This window comes from Liolophura sinensis, chromosome 8 (genome assembly GCF_032854445.1).
Source record: "Liolophura sinensis isolate JHLJ2023 chromosome 8, CUHK_Ljap_v2, whole genome shotgun sequence".
Lineage (NCBI taxonomy): Eukaryota > Metazoa > Mollusca > Polyplacophora > Chitonida > Chitonidae > Liolophura > Liolophura sinensis.
The window spans coordinates 53,090,570-53,116,032 of NC_088302.1; the positions used below are offsets into that span (position 1 = coordinate 53,090,570).

At 39.7% G+C, this 25,463-nt stretch overlaps 1 protein-coding gene across 1 annotated transcript; it reads right to left on the bottom strand.

The window, feature by feature from the left end:
• Window positions 1-436: 436 nt before the first annotated feature.
• LOC135474009 (neuronal acetylcholine receptor subunit alpha-9-like) lies at window positions 437-14,949 on the bottom strand. Its single transcript, XM_064753990.1, has 7 exons — window positions 14,636-14,949; window positions 8,757-8,911; window positions 7,752-7,796; window positions 5,505-5,614; window positions 4,752-5,287; window positions 1,856-2,061; window positions 437-1,064 (listed from the first exon to the last, which is right to left on the bottom strand). Exons 1-7 carry the CDS (start codon window positions 14,691-14,693, stop codon window positions 741-743), a joined length of 1,434 nt encoding a protein of 477 aa, XP_064610060.1. The 5' UTR covers window positions 14,694-14,949; the 3' UTR covers window positions 437-740.
• Between the last annotated feature and the right edge of the window lie 10,514 nt (window positions 14,950-25,463).

The following is a 25,463-nucleotide window of genomic DNA, read 5'->3' on the forward strand; positions in this document are numbered from 1 at the left end:
TTGTTGTCAAGCACTGTCTGTTACACATCACGCCATGAAGCATCGCTGTCTTGCAGTCTGTGTCTTTTGTTACACATCACGCCACGAAGCATCACTGTTACTCATTACTTAGTGAAGCGTTGTTATCAGCACTTTATCTGTGTCTGTTTCACATCTTTACGTGAAGTCTCTCTGCCAAACACAGTCTGTTACAGATTTATCTCTTCGTGAAGCGTTATCAATCAGTGTGTGTGTCTTTCACACGTTTATTCGCTAAGCATCACTGACAACCACTGATTATCTGTATCGTGAAGCGTGGCTATTATACACTGCTTGTGTGTGTGTCTGTTACACATGTCTAATACTGTCTTAGCAAAGCCTTGCGGCTATGTACTTTGACCCTGTCAAAACATCCCTGTAACAGTGCTTATTTCACCACACGTCTGCATCACAACGATCCCCGGCACATTTTGACCAATCGATATGACCTAATCACGATCTCCCTTGCAAGCACAACAACTTCTGTCAACACATGTCTTCGTATAAACGATTCACGATACACTTTAATGAATCTATATGTCTCCATCGCAACACTTCTGTCATGGTGCTTTACAACTCTGCTGACTGAGAGTCGCCATCGAGCTGCCTGTATCCCAGTTCTCTGGCAAGATGGATATAATAGGCTTCATTTTCCGATGACCGACTAAACGTTCTCATTCAATGATATTCACATAAATGTATATGTCTTGAAAAACTGTTTCTTAAGCAAATAAGATAACAGCCGTGGTAATAACCAAGGATGTGAAACACACAATTAAGAAAATACGATCAACAACCGACGCCAAGTCTTCCCATTCCTTTATAATAGCCTTAAGTTTCCCCTTGTCCGCTTGTTTGTTACACAAATGTGAAACCAATTCGGCAACCCTGGCTGTCATGGAATCATCTTTATTTGCGCTTGTCATTTGTGGAATGGTAGTGTCTGCGTATGCTTGGTTCCTCAGCCTGTTGTGGTATCCGTTTGTCGTGGGAATGGGAACGTCTTTATCGCCATTTTCAAATATAGTGGACACATCTTGCTGTTTCTGAAACAAAGTATTAATGGGTATAATTAACGCTCTGTGTAGATTTATTCAGAAGGTTTTTGACGCTGGCAATGTATAGAGAGCCTGAAAAGCACTTTTCTCTGGTATATACGGTGAAAAATCATGTACCAATGACGTAAATCATGACAAATATATAGAAGACAGCAGACAGTTGAGGGTAAGGTTACTCGTAATATCCTCCACCAAAACATGATGAAGGTATTTGCGGAAAAGAGTCCAAGTAGTGTAACTTTTGTATTTTACTTTTGTAAAAACTAAATGGAACGCTCACGGAAACTTAGAGGCACTGATAGGATAGATAAGCTCTATTGTAAATGAGGTCCTGTTTGATGGAAACTTCTGCATCATTCAAAAAGAAATACAAAAGATTTCCAAACCAAGCAGAGATCGTCCTCGCCCTGAACAGGCCTGTATAATATCATTGATATAGCTACACAACAACTTCATGCAGATATCTGAGACGTGCAAAATGTAACATTTATCGTGCAAAGGCAGACTGTACATCTATTGAAACCCTTTTGGACACCTGAGTGCAATCACTACATCACATGAATGAACAGGACATAATCTTGCTTATGATTGGTTAGTTAGTTAGTTAGTTAGTTAGTTAGTTAGTTAGTTAGTTAGCTATAAGCAAATTTGTTGATTTGTGTTGACACAGCCCTTCCGCTAAATAGGACGCTCGGCTTATGACCACATCGAATGTCCTAAACCAATCCCGAAGCTGTGCTGGACGACCTAGGATCGTGTTAAAATGTGAGAACTCTTACCATAGATGTCTGTGGTTTGTACTTCTGTGCATTGTCCACATTTTCTGGCAGCTGACAAAACTTTCGCAAACATTTGTTGAGCAGCAATGTTTTGAGATATCCCGGCACAGGACGACCATATTCCCCTCTGTAGTGTAGGTTCAGAACGAGAATGGTCATGATGGTCGAGGTCGACACGATACACAAAATGGCGGCAAAGTAACGCTCTGAAAATCACAATACAGTTTGACTTTATCGAATATAGTAAAATGAGATTATCACATTGTTATTTTTTATATCAGAATGAGAATCATACAAAGAAAACAAGAATTGTTTCTTAATCAAAAGTAAAACTTTGTTCTGGCTGTTTATTGCCTAAACTTTATGTCAGGCGCATGTCTGTCTGACAATTTATGTACTCATCATTACATATCAATCTACATCGTTCACATTTACGGAGTATTAGCTCATACAATGTAGAGAATCATTATAACTTTCATCAAATAATTCTCGTGTAATGGATCCACATACATGATACGGAAGTGGATTATATCATCGGTAGAGTTAACGACGTATTGGAAACAAAGGATAACATCTGTCTGGAGCCTAATGCTGGAGTTTATAAGGTGATAATTCCATTTTAACCTATTCTGTGGAGGGCAGTATATGGTTTGTTAATGATCATGTACGGTGAGAGATATAGTCCTAAAAATGATTGCGTTCTGTACCATGTAGGACTAAAAGCTATCAGAGGTGCAACGCCCATCGGGTAATCAAATCGATCCCGTTAACTTAATATCTATGTCTGAAAACACATTTCTGTGAAAATATGTTAAATGACATACACAAAATGTATCAAATGACAAGTGCTGTTGCAAACTACATAATGCATACTTAAGGTCTCATTGTCTAACTTTTACTTTAGCTTTTATTGATGTTTGGGTCAGTTGCATCCGGTTACAACACATGGCGTCTGTATTCACGTTACCACAATGTAGCCGGTTACAATCCGTGTTTCCTATACACTATCCCTATGCACTATATCCCTGTCCCTGCGAACTACAAGAAGTCAGATCCCCGGGTTTTGATTAGGAATTTTACAGATGTAATGTAAAGGAAAATCAGTTTCGTCAGCGACTGGTTTCGGTCTAGGGAAAGATAATCGAACTATAAACAAAGTCTCTGTATAACTATTATTATATGAGAACCACTCACTAGCCCTACACCAACAACAGGCAAAATAGCCAGGGAAAATTCTCGTCATTTATTGGAAACAAAGTAAGTGTCAATTGCTTAAAACGACTGGATCTCTTTAACATCCTCAGTGGTATAAATAACACTTTATTGCTCTGCTACACAATATTCATTTACCTTTTTATGCCAGTTATGCAAGTTAATTGGATTTAACCATGCAAAATCAAGGTCTATGTTTAAAAATCAATTAATTGTATCTCATATAAATGTAGGGTAAGATCCTATTAAACGCCTGACGCTGTATTTACCTTTGGTAACATCAATAACACTGAGGGTACAAGTGTATCTTAGCCATACAAATATAATCACAGAGGTTGGTTTTCTCTGGAAATGTCACTGACACACAACGCAACACTATGACATTTCATCAGAAGACTGAATGCGCCCAAATTGATCGGTAGGCTATCATTGTACTACAGTATGTGACAGCTGGTTAACATCGACTGGCATACATATTTACGCGCAAAACACACTCCTATATGTTTTTTCATCCCAGTGTTGGTAGTTTGTCACAGTAACTAGACACAGCAATAGTGAGAATGATGTAGGGTTTATATGATACTTTGAATATAAATGCCAACACCGTAATGCGCTGTGTTATAGGTATTAATATCAGCATACCACGATTTAGACCTTTTGTAGTGTTTTGGGCGGACGAATAATTGTAAGCTGACGGGGAGGGTCTGGTTAACATCTGGTTAACAAGATGGATCAAAGTCGTGGTGTCCATTGTTCATTGTTGTGCATGATAACGTGTTATTTGGGCGTCACGCGTTTTGTTTACCTAATTACGTACTATGCCTACATATCCTACAGTCATTAGTGCCTGGGAAACAATCCACACTATAATATTTTGTGAGGCTTTTTCCGTGTGGGCTCTCCATCAAATGCCAACTATTATGTGATTGTAAGCCTACTAAATTTAATGCAATGTCTGATCTCAACAGCAGGCAGGTGTTAAACAAGGTTATACGTGTATAACTTCTCTCACAACCCTTTGTTTTGGGCTTTTTTTCAATAAATAAGTTAAGCTAGTTTGCTGTGAGAAATCTCTAAGCAAAATAGGTATTCTAATACTCAAATCACCCAAAGTACCTCACACATTGTATCACAAATAGTAAAGGAATAGGATTTATTTGAGCATTCACATTATTAACTTCACACTTCGTATATTTGAACGAGTAGGCTTACTTCGTAGTGCCCTAAACCTTTCAAGTTTTTGGAGAGCCTTATCTAGGAATATGTGAGTGGAGACAGACATTCGTGTACCAACCGTCAACCAAACTGGACACGCATGATGTGTGCAGCCCTATATGCTATTCACCAGGGCTCACTTTCACACAACGGCGTACGGCGTTTTCTTATCGTACATTTGTTGTACGATATTTTGTACGTCACTATTACAGTACCATAGTCCTATGCGTGCGATTATCGTATATGTACGACATCTTTGTGAAACTGGACCCTGAGCTATCAAGGCAATAAGTCTGCACGTTTATGAAGATTCTATTCTCTTCGCGCTGGCATCATGCTCCTGGCGTGACTTCCATGACAACACATTGGCGTAGCGTTGCGACAGCTTGTAAGACGTGGCCCTGACAGCGATTCTAGGGCTGTCGGAAAACCTATGACCTGACATACGAGTACCAACAGTTATACTTACGGATAAGAGGGATGGATTCCGATGTGCTCGGCATCTCCTGTGACAACATCAACATAAACACAGTTTGCGTGAGCAGTGACGTCACGGATAGAGACACTTTTTCCCCAGTGGCCGGTGGTAGGGAAAATGACAGCACGGACACAAGGCCGACCAGAAAGGTGGGGAATATGATGTTGAAGATGTAATAGGTAGGTCTTCTTTGAAGAACGAGAGTAAATGTCACATCTACAAACGGCAGGTCATAACCGGTGTAGAGAATCTCGTGTCTCTCCACAGGGAAGTCATCCAGATCCCATTCACCGTTATGGACGTAGTAGCTGTCATCGCCTTTGTCGTTCTTTGCCGTGACGTTCACTTCGTCTACTAGATACATCCAGGAACCGAAGGTGAGTTGGCAAGTCTGCTTGTCAAAGGGAAAGTTCTTCATCTGAATTTTACACACCACCTTGATGACGGCTGGGAAGTTGTAAGACACCGTGCCATCCCAGTAGACCTTAGCTGGATAGTCGTCCATTGTGTGTAAGGGCACGCCCACACTGCCAACAACAATAACACAATTCAGTTCATTTACACGGTATGGGAATAGAACATTTTGATGAAAGCATTAAAAAACATCTAGCTTGTCTATTATATTTTAGAACTTTTCGTGTGTATGTGTGTTTTTGGAGGTTTTTATCTCGGTCATATCGTTAGACATTTTGTACGTACCATATGTGTACAATCTTTCAGTTTGCATAAATACATAATACATACTGCTCATACAGCGTAATGTCCGGCATCCAAATGTTGCTCGCTGCTACTGACACATAGTTCTCCTTATTCGTATTTGGAACCACGCCTCTCAGTCTGCAATCTTGCCATTTCTGAAATAACAAGGTGCGAAGAGATATCTCCTTCAGTAAAGTTGATTCAGGGACGTGAATCAAGAATACCAGATGCCCCCGTGACTCAGGCGGTGCGCACGTGCGGTCAAGGATAATACTAAGTCAGCATTCGTTGTACTAAGCATTAGATGGTGAAGATGCTAAATGTGTAAGTAGTTCACACTTCGGATCAGTGTGTACACCAGTGTAGTTCAACAGAAATTTGATGCTAATTTTGATCGTAGGATGACAGTATAGTTCTAGCAGTCTCAGCTGTGAGGGAATCATTTCATTTTTGTAATTCCTTTCAACAATTTGATACAACATATGTTCATTCAATCCCTTTCATATGGCTAACTGTCGAGGAGGTTATGTCAATATACTTGCTGAAGCGGACAATCCGTTTAATTCTGATCAATCTTTTCTTGAAGACTGAAGTCAAAGAAAAAGCGAAAGATGTAACAAAGAAAGAAATGAAAATCTCTTTTACACAAAGCTACGATGGCTTTTTCTCAACTGCTTGAAATCATTCCATACTAATGCTAGTGACAAAAACGGTTTAAAATACGGAAACTAACGTCTAAAGATGATATTAAGTTTTGTTGATTAAATACGGCTTTCGCACGTTGTGTAAACATTTCATGTTACCTGTCTGGTAATCGATTGAAGCAATATATGAGTCCTTTTCTTCAGTATGGGAACCATTCGGCAGGTGTGGGGCAGGGAAATTTATTTCTGAATGCCACGTCTGACAGACTTAAAACTAAAGTTAAGCTATTACCTTGCTGTGATATTGACTGTATACCTGAACTTGAGGTAATTCAGTCGACGTTGTCGAGGAAAAAAGGGGCTATTCGCCAGTATAACAGATGTATTTACAGGTATCAAAAGTGCTTCAGAAAAATAGCTAGACAGTACAAGCCTTTGTAAATGTAAGCGTGGTACTGTCAAAAAATAACATCTTCCCAGCATGTTGATTATTGATGTAACACAGACGTGCTTGGAGGGTTTGGTGGGGTGATCTAATGTTTATCTTTAAGGAGTAAACGACACCACGGGTAAACAAGTGTAATATGATTTAGGTGTGAGGTGCACGTGAACAAAGTGAACCACAACCCACGCTCTCCACACTACGAGCAGGTGCGAGAACACACACAAGAAAAATGTATCTTCAGGTGTAACTAAGATGGAAGCACTTCAAACTGTCACAGTTGTAAATAAGGCTCTAAATCTTATTAGCTAAAGGTGTACAAGCTATATAAATGGCTTTCATTTTTCGCGTTTATGTAGATAGCAATCAAAATTGATATTCGGATAGCTCGTCTTTTTGTGTTTACCATCACCGTTCTGTCTAAGTCATCTCACTGATTTGTATAAGCGATCTCATTGCTTTATGTAAGCAATCTTATTGCTTTGTGTAAGCGATCGTATTGCTTTGTGTATTTAAAGTGATCTGACTGTTTTGTGTAAGTAACCTAATTGTTTTGTGTGAGTAATCTATTTTAGTGATCTCACTACTTTATGTAGGTAATATCATTGCCGTGTGTGAGTTATTCCATTGCTTCAGGTAAGGGGTTTCATTCCTAAGTGTAAATGATTTCTCTTTGTAAGTGATTTCAAAGATTTGTGACAGTAAAGTGATCTCCTTGATTATTAGTTTCACAGCTTTATGTGAGTTATTTCATTGCTTTGTGTAAGTGATCTTGTTGCTTTGTGCAAGAAATTTCATTGCTTTACGTAAGTGGTGTCAAAGTTTTGTGTAATTGATTCCATTATGTAATTCCAAAATCTCACTGATCTGTGTGAGTGATTTGTTTGCTTTTTATAAGCGGTCGTATTGCTTTGTGTAAGTTATCTTGCTCTGCGTGTAAGTGATGCCATTCCTGTGTCACAATTATTTTGCTTCCTAGCTCGGCCAATCTTTGACTCTCTTGAGCATAATCAATACTGTCAACTTCTCACTTCAAACCTATCTCGTGCTTCTCGTCTTTGGTTTTTTTTTTGTAGTTGTTTTGTTTTGCTTTTTTATGATATTTTCTGTATTCTTCAGCTAAAGAAAATGTTGACGATTGAACAAATTATAGAACGTGCAAAATTGTCTTACTATAATTCACACTAATCAGCTTTGTGGACTCACCCATCTCATCCAGGTACTGGCTTCCAGTAGTTGCTGTTGTTCGCGCTGAAATTACAGGGATCGGATCAGGTTTCAGATATAAACATTTTTACCATTCACACTTTGGCAAATCAGAGTTTCTTTCCAGTGACGCTTATAATGATGAAGTGAGCAGCACAATCGAATCAGTTGGTTGTTTCAGATGACTTTCGGCATGATAAAAATACCTAAAGACTGTTGCTAGCACGAACAATGGTTAACCACCATCAGTGCAGTACTCGAATGTTCAGCACAAAACGCCAATCAAATATTAACTAAATTTTATAAACAAATGGATCTGATAGCTCTTGAAAGTCCACATAGTGTGATCTGTAAGAATTAATCGCCGAATAAATTGATTATTTTAGCTCATAGGGGTTTGGCTGGTCCAGACTGGTAAAGTTGAGAGTGACCAAAGAGATGAAATCCTTGAATCCATCCCCTCCTGGGGGTAATATCATACAGAAGGTTTGTCAGATTCCCAGTCACGTGTAGCAGATAAATGCGCCTCAGTATGTTCTCCCGTCTATCATCATTGAGTATTTGATTCCATGCAGTCTTAAAAGCTGATTGTTGTGTTCTATAATAAGACTGTAGAACATGTTTTGTTCGACATAAAAGTGAGAATCAAAACTACTCGAAAGACCACTGCGAGTTTGTGCATATTGTTGTATGCCACGATTTCAAGGTTGTCTTCATCATCGGGATTATCGTAACCGCAACAGAAGCCATGGTCCTGGTGAGGAAGACCGTGTATCTTTGAAAGCTTGAGATATAGCAATATAGACAAAGCTGCTGTTGACAGTATTCCAGCCAAATGGTGACGATAGTAATTTTTACGACGGTAAAACCACTACATACTATTTGAATGTGAGAGTATTTAGGTAAAAGTTAACAGACTGGGTTCAGTGATACCAAAGGACAGACAGTAGAAACATTGCCATCAAGGACAGAGTGAACCTAGAAACATATGGAATAAGTACCAACCAGATCGAGAATTTGACGCATGGCCATATCGAGGCTGACTTCCACAGGAGACGTGTCGTTGTTGTCACATCGAGGGAAGATATTCTTATCGTAGTCTTTCATCCGTTCCTTCATTAACTGTATGGTGGCTGTGGGAGAGTCCGCTGAAACAAGTCCTAAAATTACATTGCACAGAATGGTGTCATATTTTATAAAAAGGTTCTACACGTGTCTATTAATGAGGCACCTGCAAAAATCATAACACCTGCAGAACTGGCATAACGCTGACAAGCACAATATTCATCTAACCATTTGCTCATGATTCTGTGTTAACATTTTCAGGAATTTTACAGTGTTTACCTTAGACAGAAGATAAGATTTTTTTCTGGTTTAAAGTGACACACTAAAGACATCATACTAGAGGTTTTAGGTCTTATCAGGGATGATTCTCCACCCAAAGCTGTGACGGTTTGGTAAAATTTTCACAGGTGAGAAGATTATTAGGTGTAACGATTTGGTAAATTTTTCACAGGTTAGAAGGATATTTAGATGTAACGATTTGGTAAAATTCTCACAGGCCAGAAGGATATTTATGTGCAATGTTTTCTTAACATTATCACGGGTGAGAAGTATATTTGGGTGTAACGGTTTGGTGACATTTTCACAGGTGAGAATAATATTTAGGTGTAACGGTTTGGTCAAATTTTCACAGATGTGAAGGATATTTAGATGTAACGATTTGGTAAAATTCTCACAGGCCAGAAGGATATTTATGTGCAATGTTTTCTTAACATTATCACGGGTGAGAAGTATATTTGGGTGTAACGGTTTAGTGAAATTTTCACAGGTGAGAATGATATTTAGGTGTAACGGTTTGGTAAAATTTTCACAGATGTGAAGGATATTTAGATGTAACGATTTGGTAAAATTTTCACAGGCCAGAAGGATATTTATGTGCAACGTTTTCTTAACATTATCACGGGTGAGAAGTATATTTGGGTGTAACGGTTTGGTGAAATTTTCACAGATGTAAAGGATATTTAGGTGTAACGATTTGGTGAAATTTTCACAGGTGAGAATGATATTTAGGTGTAACGGTTTGGTAAAATTTCACTAGCCAGAAGGATATTTAGGTGCAACGATTTGATTCAGGAGACAAAACAATGACCAGAACATTCGTACGTAACGCGTGAACCACAACAGGACATTCAACGCAAGCATTATAACCATTTTCATAACATAAAAATCATCTACAAATATCCAGTAATCTGACCCTTTAAAATAAGACTGATAAATACATGGGGAGATAAAGACGATTGCGTAAGCTTTTCATGAGGTTTCACTCACCACTCACTGGGAGAAAGAATATGCACGTATTTAACAACAGACTGTTTAAAGAAGAGAGAAACAGTCAGATTTCAAGGAATATAAATTTCAAAAGCTACAGACTGCTGCTTTGGGCGACAGATTTAAACACAAATACAAGTTCAATTTCTTGATCAGCACCTATTCTGGGATTCTTGGAAGCTGAATACATATGTAGCCCATACCGTATGTGTCATGGAAGGTAAATGTCTAGATAGCATCCTATGTGAGCTTGATTCAGTGATATTAAATACTTATATATTACCCATCCTGGCATTCAGGGAAGTTAAATACTTAAAAAAATAAATGCTAAATACTCAGACAGCACTCATACGACGTTTAAGAGATACTGAATCCTTAGACAATACCTATCCCAGGGTTAATAGAAAATGATTACTTAAAAAGCCTCTGCCGCACGTTTCGATTCAAATAGGTTAAACTATACAGCTAATTTCGGATCAGTGTGTACACCAGTTCATTAAACACTAATACATATAATGTGGTATCAGTACAAACCAAACGGCCATATCAGTAAACTGACACCAGTCTTTCTATGAGAAAGCTGTTTTCACAAAGTGAAATTCATTGCAAACATTCCTACGGATTTGTGTTCAATACATTCAAAACACTGGTGAGTTGGTAACCGTGTCACAAGCTGTAATGTAGGCTATTGGTTATGTGTCACTACATTTAGCCCTAGTTCAGCCAAAAGACCGGTGTATGTGCCTACTTTTGTGTTGTTCCCGGCAGGAAATAGGGAATTAGTTGCTTGGATACATAGTAGAGCCTTTTATTTCTAATAACGGGCAGAATACGGAATTCAAACAACTGGACAATAAATGTGTATTTGCGTTTTTCATTGTACCGGATATTGCCGCCATTCGGACCAAGTTGATGCCAATGTTTAGTAATGAAAATGCCGAAGAGCTAAATAAAAAACTCCTGGATCAGGTCAATAGAGTTTACCTGCAATCAGTGCACAGGCACGTGCGTGTCAGTCACATTGATGGTGTTGTGTTTGTAGAGAATTCCCATAGGACCAAACGCCATGAGTGAACCGCGCCTAAAATTGTCCCAACACATTAAGAATTGTCAGGAGATAAGGGCCATTTAATGGGGATGCTTGTATAGCATTTTGTCCTACGCGACTTTCCCATCCTACACTGAACCCAACTTTTAAAGGTCAAGATTTATGAGGTTGAACTCATCGGTCACATCCATTACATCGAGAGTTACATAAATGCTTGTACAAAACACCTTTATCTGTTTATATATTCGATTATTTCCCTGGAGTTTGACGCAGTACTCAAAAAAATTTCACTTATACGCCCAACATTATGGTGGAGTAAATCTTTACCGAACCGTTGGGAAACATACGATCAAGTTGCTGACAGATCACATGACCCAACGTGTGCTGGTTTTCACAGCGCTCGCGTTGGCGATTGTTTTGGGGCCATTGTGCTGCGCTTGCGCGCTGACCACTAGGCCACTCAGAACCACAATTGTTTTTGTATACGATATATTGAGTCGCCTAAGCTGCTTTGCTCTGTCCAATGCTCTGCATCTTCTAACAAATCAAACTCTCGGACACATGATTCTAAATATTAAGGTGTGCAGTGGAATCCATATAGTCTAATTCGTCATATATCTGTATAACTGCGCATATGCGTGAAGTTATCCCCTACGCAAACTGAGCTTGTCCTATGAGCCGAGGACTACGAATACTCTTATCTATAGACCATTAACTACTGATTACCTTAATAATAATTAAGCGTTTGATTGGACTTTAACGCCGTTCGCAGAAATGTCAGGAGTAAACCACAGCTCTTGGACATGTGTTATGTTGATGGAAGGCAAGTGATCTTTACTTGTGCCGGACTTCACAGTCTATCCACCACTGTACTCTGTGATCTCGGCCAGTACGACTTTCAGCTATGCCAGTACGACTTTCAGCTAGGCGAATATAATTTTTAGGTAGGCCAATACGACCTTCAGTTAGTCCAATATGGCCGTCAACTCGGGCCAGTACCACTTTCAAATCGAGCAATTCAGCCTTGCTTCGGATGTCAAGTTTGCCAAGTCGCATTGACTGTATTTGGGTAATATTTATTTATTTATTTGATTGGTGTTTTATGCCGTACTCAAGAATATTTCACTTATATGACGGCGGCCAGCATTATTTTGGGGGAAATATTTCGGTAATAACATACATGGGTAATTAATAAAACACCATAACAAGCAGTAATTGGCTATATGTATGAAGTAACCCCGAGCGATCCGTGAAGAGACGGTATTATTGTACCATCACTTGACTCACTCAGCAGTCTTACTGTGTTATGTCTTACTGTCCTTTGTACAATTAACATGTGAATTATTTACTGTCAAATGGACTGATCATGAATATATTATCTGGAATCCCACTGTCTTGTGCTCCACTGCTGTTGGCAGTACTCTAGTGTGTAAGTCAGCTGGTTCTGAGGGGCCTGTCATAACCACATTGTCCGTGATATAACCCCAAGACACCAGACTCGGCTCGGTGTCTGGGTAACGAAGCACTTGTGGGTGTTCATGACATCTGCTTCATGTTAAAGGTTTGATTACACACCACATAAGGGTTCGAAAGGTAAATATTTATTTGTACTGAAACAAATACTGGAATTTTTATAACTACGATAAACAGACGTAAAACAGATTATTTGTGGATCATAAGATATTACTGGTGATTTATACTCTAGTAAGCATGGAAATATTTTCTTTTTTGTGGGGGGTGGGGCTGAATATTTGTGAATGTTGCGAATGATACCTTCTCTGAAGAGCAGAAGTTTTTTTTTCTGGTGAAAATGGTGGTAATGGTTGTAGAGGTCAAATTCTGCAGGAGAATTAAGGGTGGGCGGATTGGGATATCTGACCTGCGGGATGAACAGAAATATTGGTGTTTGTGTGTTTGACCCTGTTAACAATTAGTACGCCAACAATGACCCAAATTAAATAGGTCAGCTTTCACATACCCATTAGGTATATCGATATTTTTAGGTAGATTCATACCGAGTGGCGGTCCACTGGGGCACCTGTCCCAGCAGTAACCGCTCATCAACCGACTTAATCTATCCACTAATCTCTAAACACCCAGGGCCTTAAACCCTTATATTCTGTCAGGAATTGTGCAGGCCATTGTGCATACTTGTACATTTACTCCGGGGATCAAGGTTTATGGTGTTTGACTATCTCTTTGCTGTGTTTTCCAATCTCTTAATTGACAACTTCGAGTGACTAAAATGAAATCGGTTGGTGAATAAAAGTGTTCATAAATTTGTTGTGATAGCAATCAACGCGATGGCAAATGTGATATTAACAAAGCCAAATAAGCCTTTCAGATGAAAATGTTAATATCTTCCCTTTCCTAGACCAGAGATTTGTATTCCTATGTGCGTATCCTAGGCTAACACACTTGTCCAAACATCTTTTTTCGTTTTCCAGAACATGATTTACATTTCTTTATTCATTTTTCTGTTAATATATATATATATATATATATATATATATATATATATATATATATATATATATATATATATATATATATATATATATATATATATATATATATACTCTTTGGCAGAGGGTTGTGATGGGGATGATGTTATTTCCAAATTTGCAATTCGAAGATTTACGTCTTCACAGGAAAGTTTAAAACCATAACAGGAAGTTCAAGTTTAAATCGTTCTGATTTCTTAACCAGTATGGATGCACTACATGAACCACTTGATCAAGGCAAGATTAAGAGTGCCTTTTTAAGACTGCACCGTAACGCCATATCCTAGTGATAGTGCATCGATCTGTTTCGCTCTGATGCCGCTATAACACAATCCGTCGACATTGTGTGTGTTTTCTGTACATACAAATAATATTTCCACTGACATGACTGATTTCGTTGTTGCTTAACAAAATGTATTATAATCTTTCACTTATACTTATAGAGGGTGTGCTAGAGGTAAACTTGCCAACGTGGGGGAGACAAGTGGTGTTCAACGGACGTTAGACTACGCAAATGTCATTGACAGCTTAGAGCCACCAAGGTGATAATAGATGGTCGATGACGTTCGTGTTCAGGCCGTCATTGGTTGAAACAAGAAATGAAGCAAAACAAAGCTAAAGTGGAAAAAGATCTGAAAAAACTTTTTTTAAAACTATATGAAAAATAACTTGCCTTCAGTGGAAACTAGAAAGGCTACAATCCACAAGCGTGCGGTATAAATATTTTCTGTGAAGTCATGATAGGTAACAAAGAAAGCTTGATTTATTAAAGTTTTGACTTCTAACAGCTTTTTATAATTGACTATATTCGTTTTCCTTTAAAATGAGTAATACGATTTGGACAATGTCACGATTTCGGCATCTTATAATAATCAGGAAGAAAAAATTTATAAATAATCAGCCACAATGACTAATATCTTGTTGTTACTGTCATTGCTGCAACCATCTTATATACGACAGAACCTAGGCTTAAAGTTGTATTAAAAATTAAATCATGTTACCTTGAAAAGAGAGCTTTGTGAGGTAAAGTAGTAGTGTCCACGATACGTAACGTTCCATGCTGGTGCTAACAGCCGTCTACAGGTCTTCCGTCCGCGCACCGTTCAGGCACTTCGAGCAGATATCGGAATAATTGTTCTCAATCGTTTACTCTTCCCTTCATCCACGCTCACCACAGTTCCCTGAACTAGGGTACCTACTCCCTGTTTTGACTGGTACATTGACGCGGTGACTTGCCGCTTGTGGTAAAACTATCCTCTCTCCCCATCCACAGGTGAATGATTGATGATCACCGTGTCCCAGTCAGATGGTTATTCTCCGCCAGTGTTCCGCTCCACTCAGTGTGTACCGTACTAATTCACGTCAGGTGTCACTCAGGTGATATCGATTTCCCCAAAGCACCCCACCCCACCCCACCCCAACACACCGTAGCTTTGGTGGTTACGTGCTCTGCTTTACTCAAACATAGCAGCATTTATCCCTAGGTAGGCACCGGGTTGACGTTTTCCACCACAGCACTCAAACACAGCAGAAGTCAGACTGGGTATGACAGCAGTACACCCACAGAAGAGAACGGCTGTTAATTAATAACGGTTATTTATTTGGACGAAATATCTACGCCTGCCAGTGACGGTCATCACTGTTCTCTGTGACAGGTAACAAGAGCTCGTTAGAAAGAGAAACGCGTTGTACAATCACAGGAATTAACGAAGACAACTTCATCATGTCAAGTTTTCAGAATATTGGGATTGGAATAATTCCGAGCTGTTAGGTTCCAACTAATATTTTTGAATGAAACCCTCTTGTACATAGTCTTTAACCACTCTTCTTATTGTATGAGACAGACTCTTGCTGTTCTTGTTCCTTTACGTAATTTTCCTTGGGTTAAAATTAAATTTAAATTGTCGAAGCCATGTGGACATTAAACCCCAAGCACTCACTCACTCACTCGAATCCATATGGACGTTAAACCCCAAGCACTCACTCACTCACTCACTTACTCACTCGAAGCCATGTGGATGTGGAAAAGTGCTGAAGAGAATTATTGCTCTGTTTTAATGAAATATTTTATAACAGAACCTATGCAATAAATATCCATCTGTCAGCAGGCAATTACCGAAGCAAAGATTTTTTCGGTCCATAATGTTTTGATATGTTTTGGGTTTTAATCATGAAGAATTCTTTTGGTGTTTTCATATCCTTGGCACCGTTCTACAACGTTGCCTCATGCAACGGAAGTTCCATAACTCGCTCGCTCACCCGTCCATCTCATCGTTGACTGTGAAAGTTACTCCCCTTGATAATTATCTGGTCTGGGCAGTCTCATGTTTAGTTCTTTTGGGTAAACTCCATTAATAACATCCACCACACAGCTTTTATCCATTCAACAGAACTGCACTTTATAGTATCGATGCAGACGGCTAACTTAACCCATACAGTCAGACAAGACAGAAGTACATGCATAGCAGTAGATATATCTCAACATGCAATGTCCCGCCATTGGCAGATTGTCACACATTATTTGAGGCTGTTTTTTTAAAGGAGAAGAAAATTTAAATATCAGTCAAATACCATTGAAAACAGTATGCATTTCCTCGCAGGTGCATGCCATAAAAATTCTAATATGTACCTCAAGGTGATAAGTTATAAATAAATTCAGCGCCAAAATCCGCTGTGGGCGACTCAATTTTGCCCAAGAACTAGTCCTGAAGTCTTCTGTGTTAGGAGGAGAATTACCGTCGGAAACCGCCAGAGTGCAGTTCGTACATTCCCGGTAGAACTCTTCTTCCCAGAAGGTAGCGAACAGTACAGTTCGTTTTCCGCTTAACGATCGGGAAACCGGAATGTTGGACGTATGTTCCGAGTAATCGAACAAGCCTGCAGCTTTATCGACTCTCATTGGCTGAGAGGCAACACACCCCCAGCATAAATTACAAGGTGTTAAAGATGTAGGACGCGATGGACTCAGCGATTTATGACAGGTTTGCCGTTTTTAGGCTTTACGTGTACGGCGAGGAAAAATCGCAAAACAATACAGCAGGCTCCATCAGATAAAAAAAATGTGCTCTTTTCAGCCTACAGTGTCATGTTTTTAAGTTTTCTTCTCCTGTAAGAGATTACAACAATGAATATTGGGAAAGTCGTGAAGATTTGTTTTCATTAAATGGAAAAACAGATCACAATTAAATTAAACATTGCTAGATAGACTGCTGAACACTACAGAGGACCTAGAGTAATAAGAGCTATTCCAATATTAAAACCCGCTTTATAATTAAGAAAAGAAATTTATAGGATGAACCCGAAAAACTTCTTAGAGTTCGTTAAAACTGGTCACATGGCTGATAAATCCCACCAATGAATTCAAACAATTTGTATTCAACGCCATCCTTGAGAACCTTTAGTCATGAATCATTGGTGGAAAGAAGTATTTTAAAATCATTCCTTTGTACAAGAAATAAAACACCTTCAGGAAGATCATTGATAAAAAAAAGGTCAAGGTAAAAGAATAAAAAACGAAAAGGGAGAGGGATCGATAAGCACAAAACATCAATGGCACACCAGGTTGAGAAAAGACATCAGGCCACGGTAGGGAAAAAAGGGAGGTAGGGATTGACCACATCCATCAGTTATCACTACGTATTGGAGAAAAGACATCAGGCTACGGTAGGGAAATAGGGAGGTAGGGACTGACCACATCCATCAGTTATCACTACGTATTGGAGAAAAGACATCAGGCTACGGTAGGGAAAAAGGGAGGTAGGGATTGACCACATCCATCAGTTATCACTACGTATTGGAGAAAAGACATCAGGCTACGGTAGGGAAATAGGGAGGTAGGGACTGACCACATCCATCAGTTATCACTACGTATTGGAGAAAAGACATCAGGCTACGGTAGGGAAAAAGGGAGGTAGGGATTGACCACATCCATCAGTTATCACTACGTATTGGAGAAAAGACATCAGGCTACGGTAGGGAAATAGGGAGGTAGGGACTGACCACATCCATCAGTTATCACTACGTATTGGAGAAAAGACATCAGGCTACGGTAGGGAAACAGGGAGGTAGGGATTGACCACATCCATCAGTTATCACTACGTATTGGAGAAAAGACATCAGGCTACGGTAGGGAAAAAGGGAGGTAGGGATTGACCACATCCATCAGTTATCACTACGTATTGGAGAAAAGACATCAGGCTACGGTAGGGAAATAGGGAGGTAGGGATTGACCACATACCTTCAGCCATCACTACGTATTGGAGAAAAGACATCAGGCTACGGTAGGGAAATAGGGAGGTAGGGATTGACCACATACCTTCAGCCATCACTACGTATTGGAAACACTTCACAAGCACAGAGGTGAAAAGTGTGCCATAGATGTGATGGGAATTAATTTCTGGAGATTCCAGGAAAACTTTTGGTCTAATCGTATCTGGTTTGCTGCCTTTCCGGGACTCGCTTTACATTTGCTTTATGCGACCTTAATCTTGAGCCTTATAGATATGGGATGTTCAACAAGCGTCATCGAACACATTTTTATCACGACCCCAACAGAGCAAGATGGGGAACGTGAACTGTTAGAATTTGTAGTAAACGCTCCTCGATTACTATATATGTTTTGCACATTTTCTGTAAATGCTTACCTTTTGCAACACACATTCCACATTTAGAAGATAAACTAGTGTATTTTTAAGTGAATTAATAAGCGTTACATGGCGACAGTAACAGTCAGTAAACAAGTAAGGTATATATCCCAATCTCTCACCCAAATAGCTGAACGTTTACATCTGGCCATGTAAGAAGCTTGTGTCTTTAAATTATCTATATTAAATCACTACTTTCTTAATGCAAATAGGAATGAATGAGGCCAACGAATCTAGGCTGCATCATCTTGAATTAATGATTCAGTAAATGCTAACTTATGACCGGTACAAGCTCACTTAGATAAATGTTAACCTTAAGATTGCAAAAGTAAACGCATACCTTTATGGTTTGCAGCCGTTTTTCAACAAACGTTTACGGGAAAATTTAATAGTGCACTATGTTGCGATTGGAAGGCACACATCTTAGCAACTTGGCCACCTTCGTTTAAATAGTATTTTGCGATGTTTTATTTCTGTCTTAAGATTGAAACTGATCCACAGTTAATGGTTTGGGTTGACTTTTACAAACTGATCTGAAAACATTGATTTGCAAAATGTTCCAAAGCTGTTGCTATATCGGAACAAGCTGTCCCTATTAAACCTGAGTGCATACTAGCTTTGATAGTCCATAACTAAAGTTATGCCAATTTGGATTTTCGTACTCTCAGATATGGAGAAGTTCCTGGTGATAGGCCTTAGATGGAAATTGGAATCATTTTGGATCTTACATAATCAAATACATTTTCATCTCAACTCTGTCCAAATATTAATTTCTGTTCCAAGCGGGAATAAGACGAATTAAGATTAAAGCGGAACCATTGAAAACCTGTCATTTCCATGGGCTTGTGTTCGAATTCTGGGTAAAAAGATACACTTTGGTATATAAATACAAACGCCACCTGTCTCGATCATAGTTACATCGCACTGGTTCTAGAAATGCTATAGTGGGAATAGATGACGCTCTTTTAATGTCACGATATTGTATGCACAACGATCAGCCAAGAGTATATCAGCATGGTCAAAATCTTGATATACGTTGTATCTGGTTTGTTGGAGTTGAGGGTACAGCAAACTTGAGACAGAGAGAATCGCATTTACGGAAGAGGAAATCTGGGGCAGACCTAAAACCATCAGAACTAATGTCAGTACGAGTGGTAAAATCTTCTGCACTGAGGAACTAATCGAGGTGGGAAGACTTCAGTGAAACTTTGAACCCGCTGACTGGAGCAACCGATCATTTGTATAGCCTGAACTGTGGGTATATAAAGAGGGTAAAGCATGTCCACTGTTGAGGAGTGACGTCTTAGCCTGACAGCGGTACGGCAACAAGTGATCGATTGTAGCCCCGTTTTGTTAACATTGTGGGTTGTGAATAACTCTACTAAGCCTACAGTGTAGCAGTTTGGATACAAATTCTTTCAGCATGTAGGTCAGATCATAAGCCACTGAATGTTTAATGACAGGTAATGTATATAGATAGCTCTCATATACGGTGTACGGCTGGGTCAGCATATAACAATAACCTCAACAGTAACTTCGTCGCAACGCACAAACATATGCTTTAAATGGACTAACGAATCGCCAGCAATTCTGGGGTGAGAGCTCAATAGTGTGTTTAAACAAGAGTAATTAAGGGCTAGGAGATAATTGATCTGATTTGATCAGTCTCGATAATCTGTGTATGTTACATTTACTTGGCACCTAAAGGACCGACGAAATATAGGGCACATCAACGGGTAAGTTTTACATAGCATATGGTCAAGAGCTTGTAACTGTCATTCTGGCTTGACATACTGTTATACAACAAGCACAAAACACGTAATGTAACTATGGCAACGTGCAAGTAGAATGTGATTACTGTGTGTGTTAAGACATCATAGCACTGTTGTATTTCGACGTTCGAGCTATCGTGGAAAGCATTACGTTTATAGTTTTCCACATTTAGCCTAAAAGATTCTTACCAGTACTGACTTACAGGTTTTCAACTTTCACAGATCATGACCAAACCCTTTCAGTCATATTGTATTTTATGTTAAAGTTAGGAAATTGACCCTCCTTTTCGAGGCAAATATTCCGATATAATTTATATGGAACTGCATCAGACAAGCACGTTTGTTTCAAATCTGTACACAATCTGTTGTGTATAGTAATATGATCCTCTAACCATGGGTTTCAATTCGTGGGCTCCATGGGTTTCAATATCATGGACTCCACGGGTTTCAAATCATGGACTCCACAGGTTTCAATATCATGGACTCCACGGGTTTCAAATCATGGACTCCACAGGTTTCGATATCATGGACTCCACGGGTTTCAATATCATGGACTCCACGGGTTTCAAATCATGGACTCCACAGGTTTCAATATCATGGACTCCACGGGTTTCAAATCATGGACTCCACAGGTTTCAATATCATGGACTCCACGGGTTTCAAATCATGGACTCCACGTGTACAAATCATGGACTCCATGGGTTTCAAATCATGGACTCCATGGGTTTCAAATCATGAACCCCAGGTGTACAAATCATGAACTCCACGGGTTTCAAATCATGGACTCCACGTGTACAAATCATGGACTCCATGGGTTTCAAATCATGAACCCCACGTGTACAAATCATGGACTCCATGGGTTTCAAAAGCACAGCTGACAAAATGTAACGGTAAACAGGCTAATTAGGTAATACACCAGACTGTGTATATTTGCGTAACCTACTTATCTTGTTCTAGTGACTGGCAAGCTTATTCGTGGACTAAAGACAAACTTTATTATCATCGATTTACTCCGAAACCCAGTAACATTTTACATCTCAAATCTCTTTGATTTTGAGCAAATCAAAAAGATGGCTAATTTTTTTTATTGTTGTTTAACACCAAATTGAAGACTATCTTGCTTGTATGCCTACTCAGTTTTATGGGTGGATGAACCCGGCAAGCCCCTTTGAAAACCATTGACCTTCGCCGAGTTACTGACAAACTTTAACGTGTATAAGGTATTCCGTATTCATGGAACAGAACATTAGAATTTGCTGTTGATTCCTCTTCGTCAACCATATAGTTCTACCTATGCACAATAAAGAGACAAGGGGAATCTGCAATATCCCTGTCCAGCGCCGGGGATGAACTCGCACCTTGTGTGTCCTTAAGATTAACAGGTGTTTGCCACGGTGTCGCAGAAGATAGGTATGTGTTAAATACCCGGAAGTAATATGGAAATGGTTTAAAATTGAACAAGCTCGTTCTTCACCTGGCACCTCCATGGGAAATCTCGACGGCAGAGGTGTACAGTCTCTGTGCAGGATGATAACGGGATAATAACACTGGTGGTTTCTGCTGACACGTGTGTTGACGACCATAAAAAATGACTAAAGGGAATATGTAAAGCAGGCGCTCATCACCGTTAATATGGGGCCACATACGAAAATTCATATTTTCTGGCCGTGGACATATTTTATTTCATCAGTTTTTAAAAGCTGAGTGCATCAATAATCAGACACTCCCAGGCGGATTTGCTCTTTGTCAATATTTATATAACGTTATGTCAATATGCCTCATCCCTGGCCTCAAAGGGTTCGCAACTCATACGATCAGGAGTGCAATATGCTGTAACAAGAGTATCCTGATATCCCACATAAACATATAATGCCGTTTATGTATTTCAAAATGGTTACGAAACACTGGCATGTTTCATATTTTATCCCTGTAATTTTGTTTTATGCAGTTAATTGATATCACGTTTTAGTTTAACATAGATGTGCCTGCTTGGACTAATTCATGTGGATGAAGAGAGATGCTTGTTGAGCTAACTCAGAGTGCCTTACAGGGAGATGAAGGGGAAATGAGAGCAGGCGATATTTGAGAGGCTACAATAGCAACATGGGCTGTGGGTCTTCTTCCCCCAAGCCTGTCGCAAACAGCAAGCAGTCTCAACCTATCGAGGTAAGTACGAACGATACACATCCGTCAAGACGCAATGTTGGGTAGAGTTTACATAAGGTTAAAACATGTTCAACTTATTTACAGAGACAAGAACATCACACTGCCACACAGTTAAAGTTACGGTTTACTGACCACAAAACTAAATATAAGCAACACAGCAGTGTTTTTGGTAGTCAAACACTTTGAAATTTAAGGCTTTCCGAGTATGGATCTACTTAATAGATAAATGTGGTATTGCCAATTTATTATGAAAATCTTCTTGACAATTAGCCGTCCACAGAACAGAGTTCAAGTCAGTCTGCCCAGAACGTAACAGCGGCCAACAAAAACACTAACAACGATAATCAGTCTGAGCGCCAAACTTCGAACAGTCAAGTCGATATAAAAATCGAAGCTTCTCCTCCGGATGGTCAAAACAATACAGACCAATCAAACTTCATTCAAAGTGACCGCCACGACGATCTACATCTGTCTGGTGACAGCAAACAAGCGACCACGCCGACAACTAGAAATGAGGAAATAGAGGACGGCGATGAGACAAAAGATCTGGGCGACTACAGTCCCAGAAATCAAAAAATTGCCGATAGGAACGCCAGAACAGCATCATCGGTATCCCACGCAAGGTACCAGCGCTCTGCAGCTAGACCACAGGAGCCAAACACAACAAGCCAAGCGCCTAACACCAGATCCCATGCACCTAACACACGATCGCATGCACCTAACACAAGGAAGCAGGTGCCTAATGCAAGATCTCAGGCGCCTAACGCAAAATTCCCGGGGCCTAACACAAAGAGCCAACCACCCGGTACAAGATATCAGAAAAACCTTAATGTACCATCAACAAGAGCTGGTCCAAGCAGCCCTGGGTCAGGCAGTAGGCAGAACAGCCCAAGGAATGCTGTAGCACCTGCCCAGCTACAAACGCAGAGAGGGCAACAAGTCGATCAACAGCCTGACAGAAAGAGGATCCTAACGGAAACAAATGAGAGGCTGATCAAAAGGGAGGAAGGATATCCGATACAGGACGACAAACGCAGGCGAGTAATCGAGGATCACAGCCCTCACGCCAAACAAAGATCAAAACACGAGAATAATAGAAGCAGGCAACATGGCCGACCTGGTCAGCCAACAGAAAGTTATCAACGCGGAGGACAGGGAACAGGAGCGGGGAATCGTCCCGGACATGTGGGGAGTTCTCAGGACACCGATCTAGGGACATTTGGGGTAACAATGTCACGTGTAGCCCTAAAGTAGAGATCCTGGCTAACAGCTTTTTCAGGTTACAGCATAGTCAGCAGTCTTAGAAAAGTCACAAGGCTACAACAACTAAATGGCTACGCCATCCTCCTCGAATAATACTAGTATCTGTACAGTACACACTTACGTCTAACCATATTAATACATTAATGAGATCGACACTTGGCTGTTGACAACAGAATTAATAAAATCGAATCGAGTAGGCCTATGCTTTTTTTACTCTGGCTGTGTACATATCATTAGTATTCACTGACCCGGTTATGTAGCACGTAGGTTAGTTCTGACATCTACTTCATTATCTTGCTTTCCTTCCAGGCTGAACTGGATGAGATCTCAAGCTGGTGTTTAAATCTTTTCCTCTTTTTTTTAGATTATTGTAATATTTCAACTCTAAAAACTGAGGTTACTAAAGTGTTATGCCAAAGATTGTATTCAAGATCAGACAAATATTGTACATTATGCCAGTAACTTGCAATATGCACTAGTGCCTGGCCTGTGCCCTCCTGGCCACGCCGGCCTACTTGCAAATGGTAATTTGTCACTTACTTGATCCGGGCTATTCTGTTTTCTTCTTCGATATACCTGGTTGCCATCATATAAGTGAACATTTTCTTGAACACCAATCAAATAAATACTGTTCATGCACGGCTTGATTCATTGCCTTTATGCAATAGCATCAGCTATCAATGAAAAGTTGACTGACACACACGTAACATTTGAATGCACTTAATTCCCTTAAGGATAACGACAGACCCATGAAGGGCTGTACAAAGACGTCCAAATCCAAGTTACACACCGTTTTCTGCTTTTACGTTACAGTACTTGTGTAATGTTTAAACATTTCACGTCCACAAACACACCGAAAAGCGTGACGCACTACACAGGGAAGAACAACCGAGCACACAGCTGAGGATTGCTTTGTTCAAGGCGAGAAGGAGATCTGCGCTTCTCAGTTGGGTGTTCTCGTGACAATGCACTTAAACTTTCCGTTTGTTTTCCATCAGTTGTTATTTATGGACAAATAAGCGTCAATATCCTGTACTTTTTTAGAAAAAGGTGTTCTTTTTCTCCTGAAAACATACAAAGAACAGCTGAATTAGTTACTGGTGCATTTCAACAGGTTTAGGGCGGTTGTAGCATTTTCATGTAACACACCAGGGGAAAAATGTAGCTTTTTCAGGTAAAAGACATGATATAGCTTCACTTGGTTTGTACAGGAGTTGACATTTCCCGATCCAGGGGTTGACCCGGCCGTCTATACACCACCACCCATGGTTGTAAGCTATCATTGTGTCTTCCTGCATTGCAGTGTTCTCTGTCCTATACACCTTTAATGATTATTAGAAAAGAATTGCTAGCATTAAAATGACAGTCAAGTGGTGGCTTTGGAAACTGAGATGGGTATCGTTTCTCTCCCTTTTTCAATTTTTTCGTAAGTGCATGTAATTTAAGGGTTACATTTGTATTTGCCAATTATTGTGGTACTTTCTTTATTCATTTGAACCAGACTGATATTTAATTCATATATAGGAATATTGAAATATCCCGTGTTAGATTTGTAATAGGATGATCACATTTCCTTTGGTTTAGGGGCAACTTTTTCAAGAAGCTTCCATTCGGTATATATTTCGTAAAATGAAAACCAACCCATTTCTAACTTTCTAAATCCCGACACAAATCATGTCAACGATTAAAGGAAATTCTAATTAGGCCTACCTTCCGTTTGTTGAAATTTCACCTAGCATGATTTGACCACAATCATATCAAAATCATTAGAGGATGATGATAGGAATGCCACTCCCGAAAGTTCTGTAGTGATCTCGCCGGAGGCAATCGATTCGGGGAGATCGGTGGAGAGAGTGGACGCGTCCGTGCAGGCGCAGATGTCGTGCGGGGTGTGTATAGGTGTGCAGTGAAACCTCGGGTGATCTTCAAATCTCACCGTGTTTGTCATAGCTGTCTTTTCGTTCAAACTGCACATAATATTCGCT

What these genes read in the sequence shown, in the direction of transcription:
- LOC135474009 (XM_064753990.1), bottom strand. Translation starts at nt 14,693, where the DNA reads ATGGAACGTTACGTATCGTGGACACTACTACTTTACCTCACAAAGCTC. An exon ending in CACAAAGCTCTCTTTTCAAG is followed by an intron (nt 8,912 to 14,635) that starts GTAACATGATTT and finishes ATGTAATTTTAG; the next exon opens with GACTTGTTTCAGCGGACTCT. An exon ending in GGAATCCATCCCTCTTATCC is followed by an intron (nt 2,062 to 4,751) that starts GTAAGTATAACT and finishes TGTGATTTTCAG; the next exon opens with AGCGTTACTTTGCCGCCATT.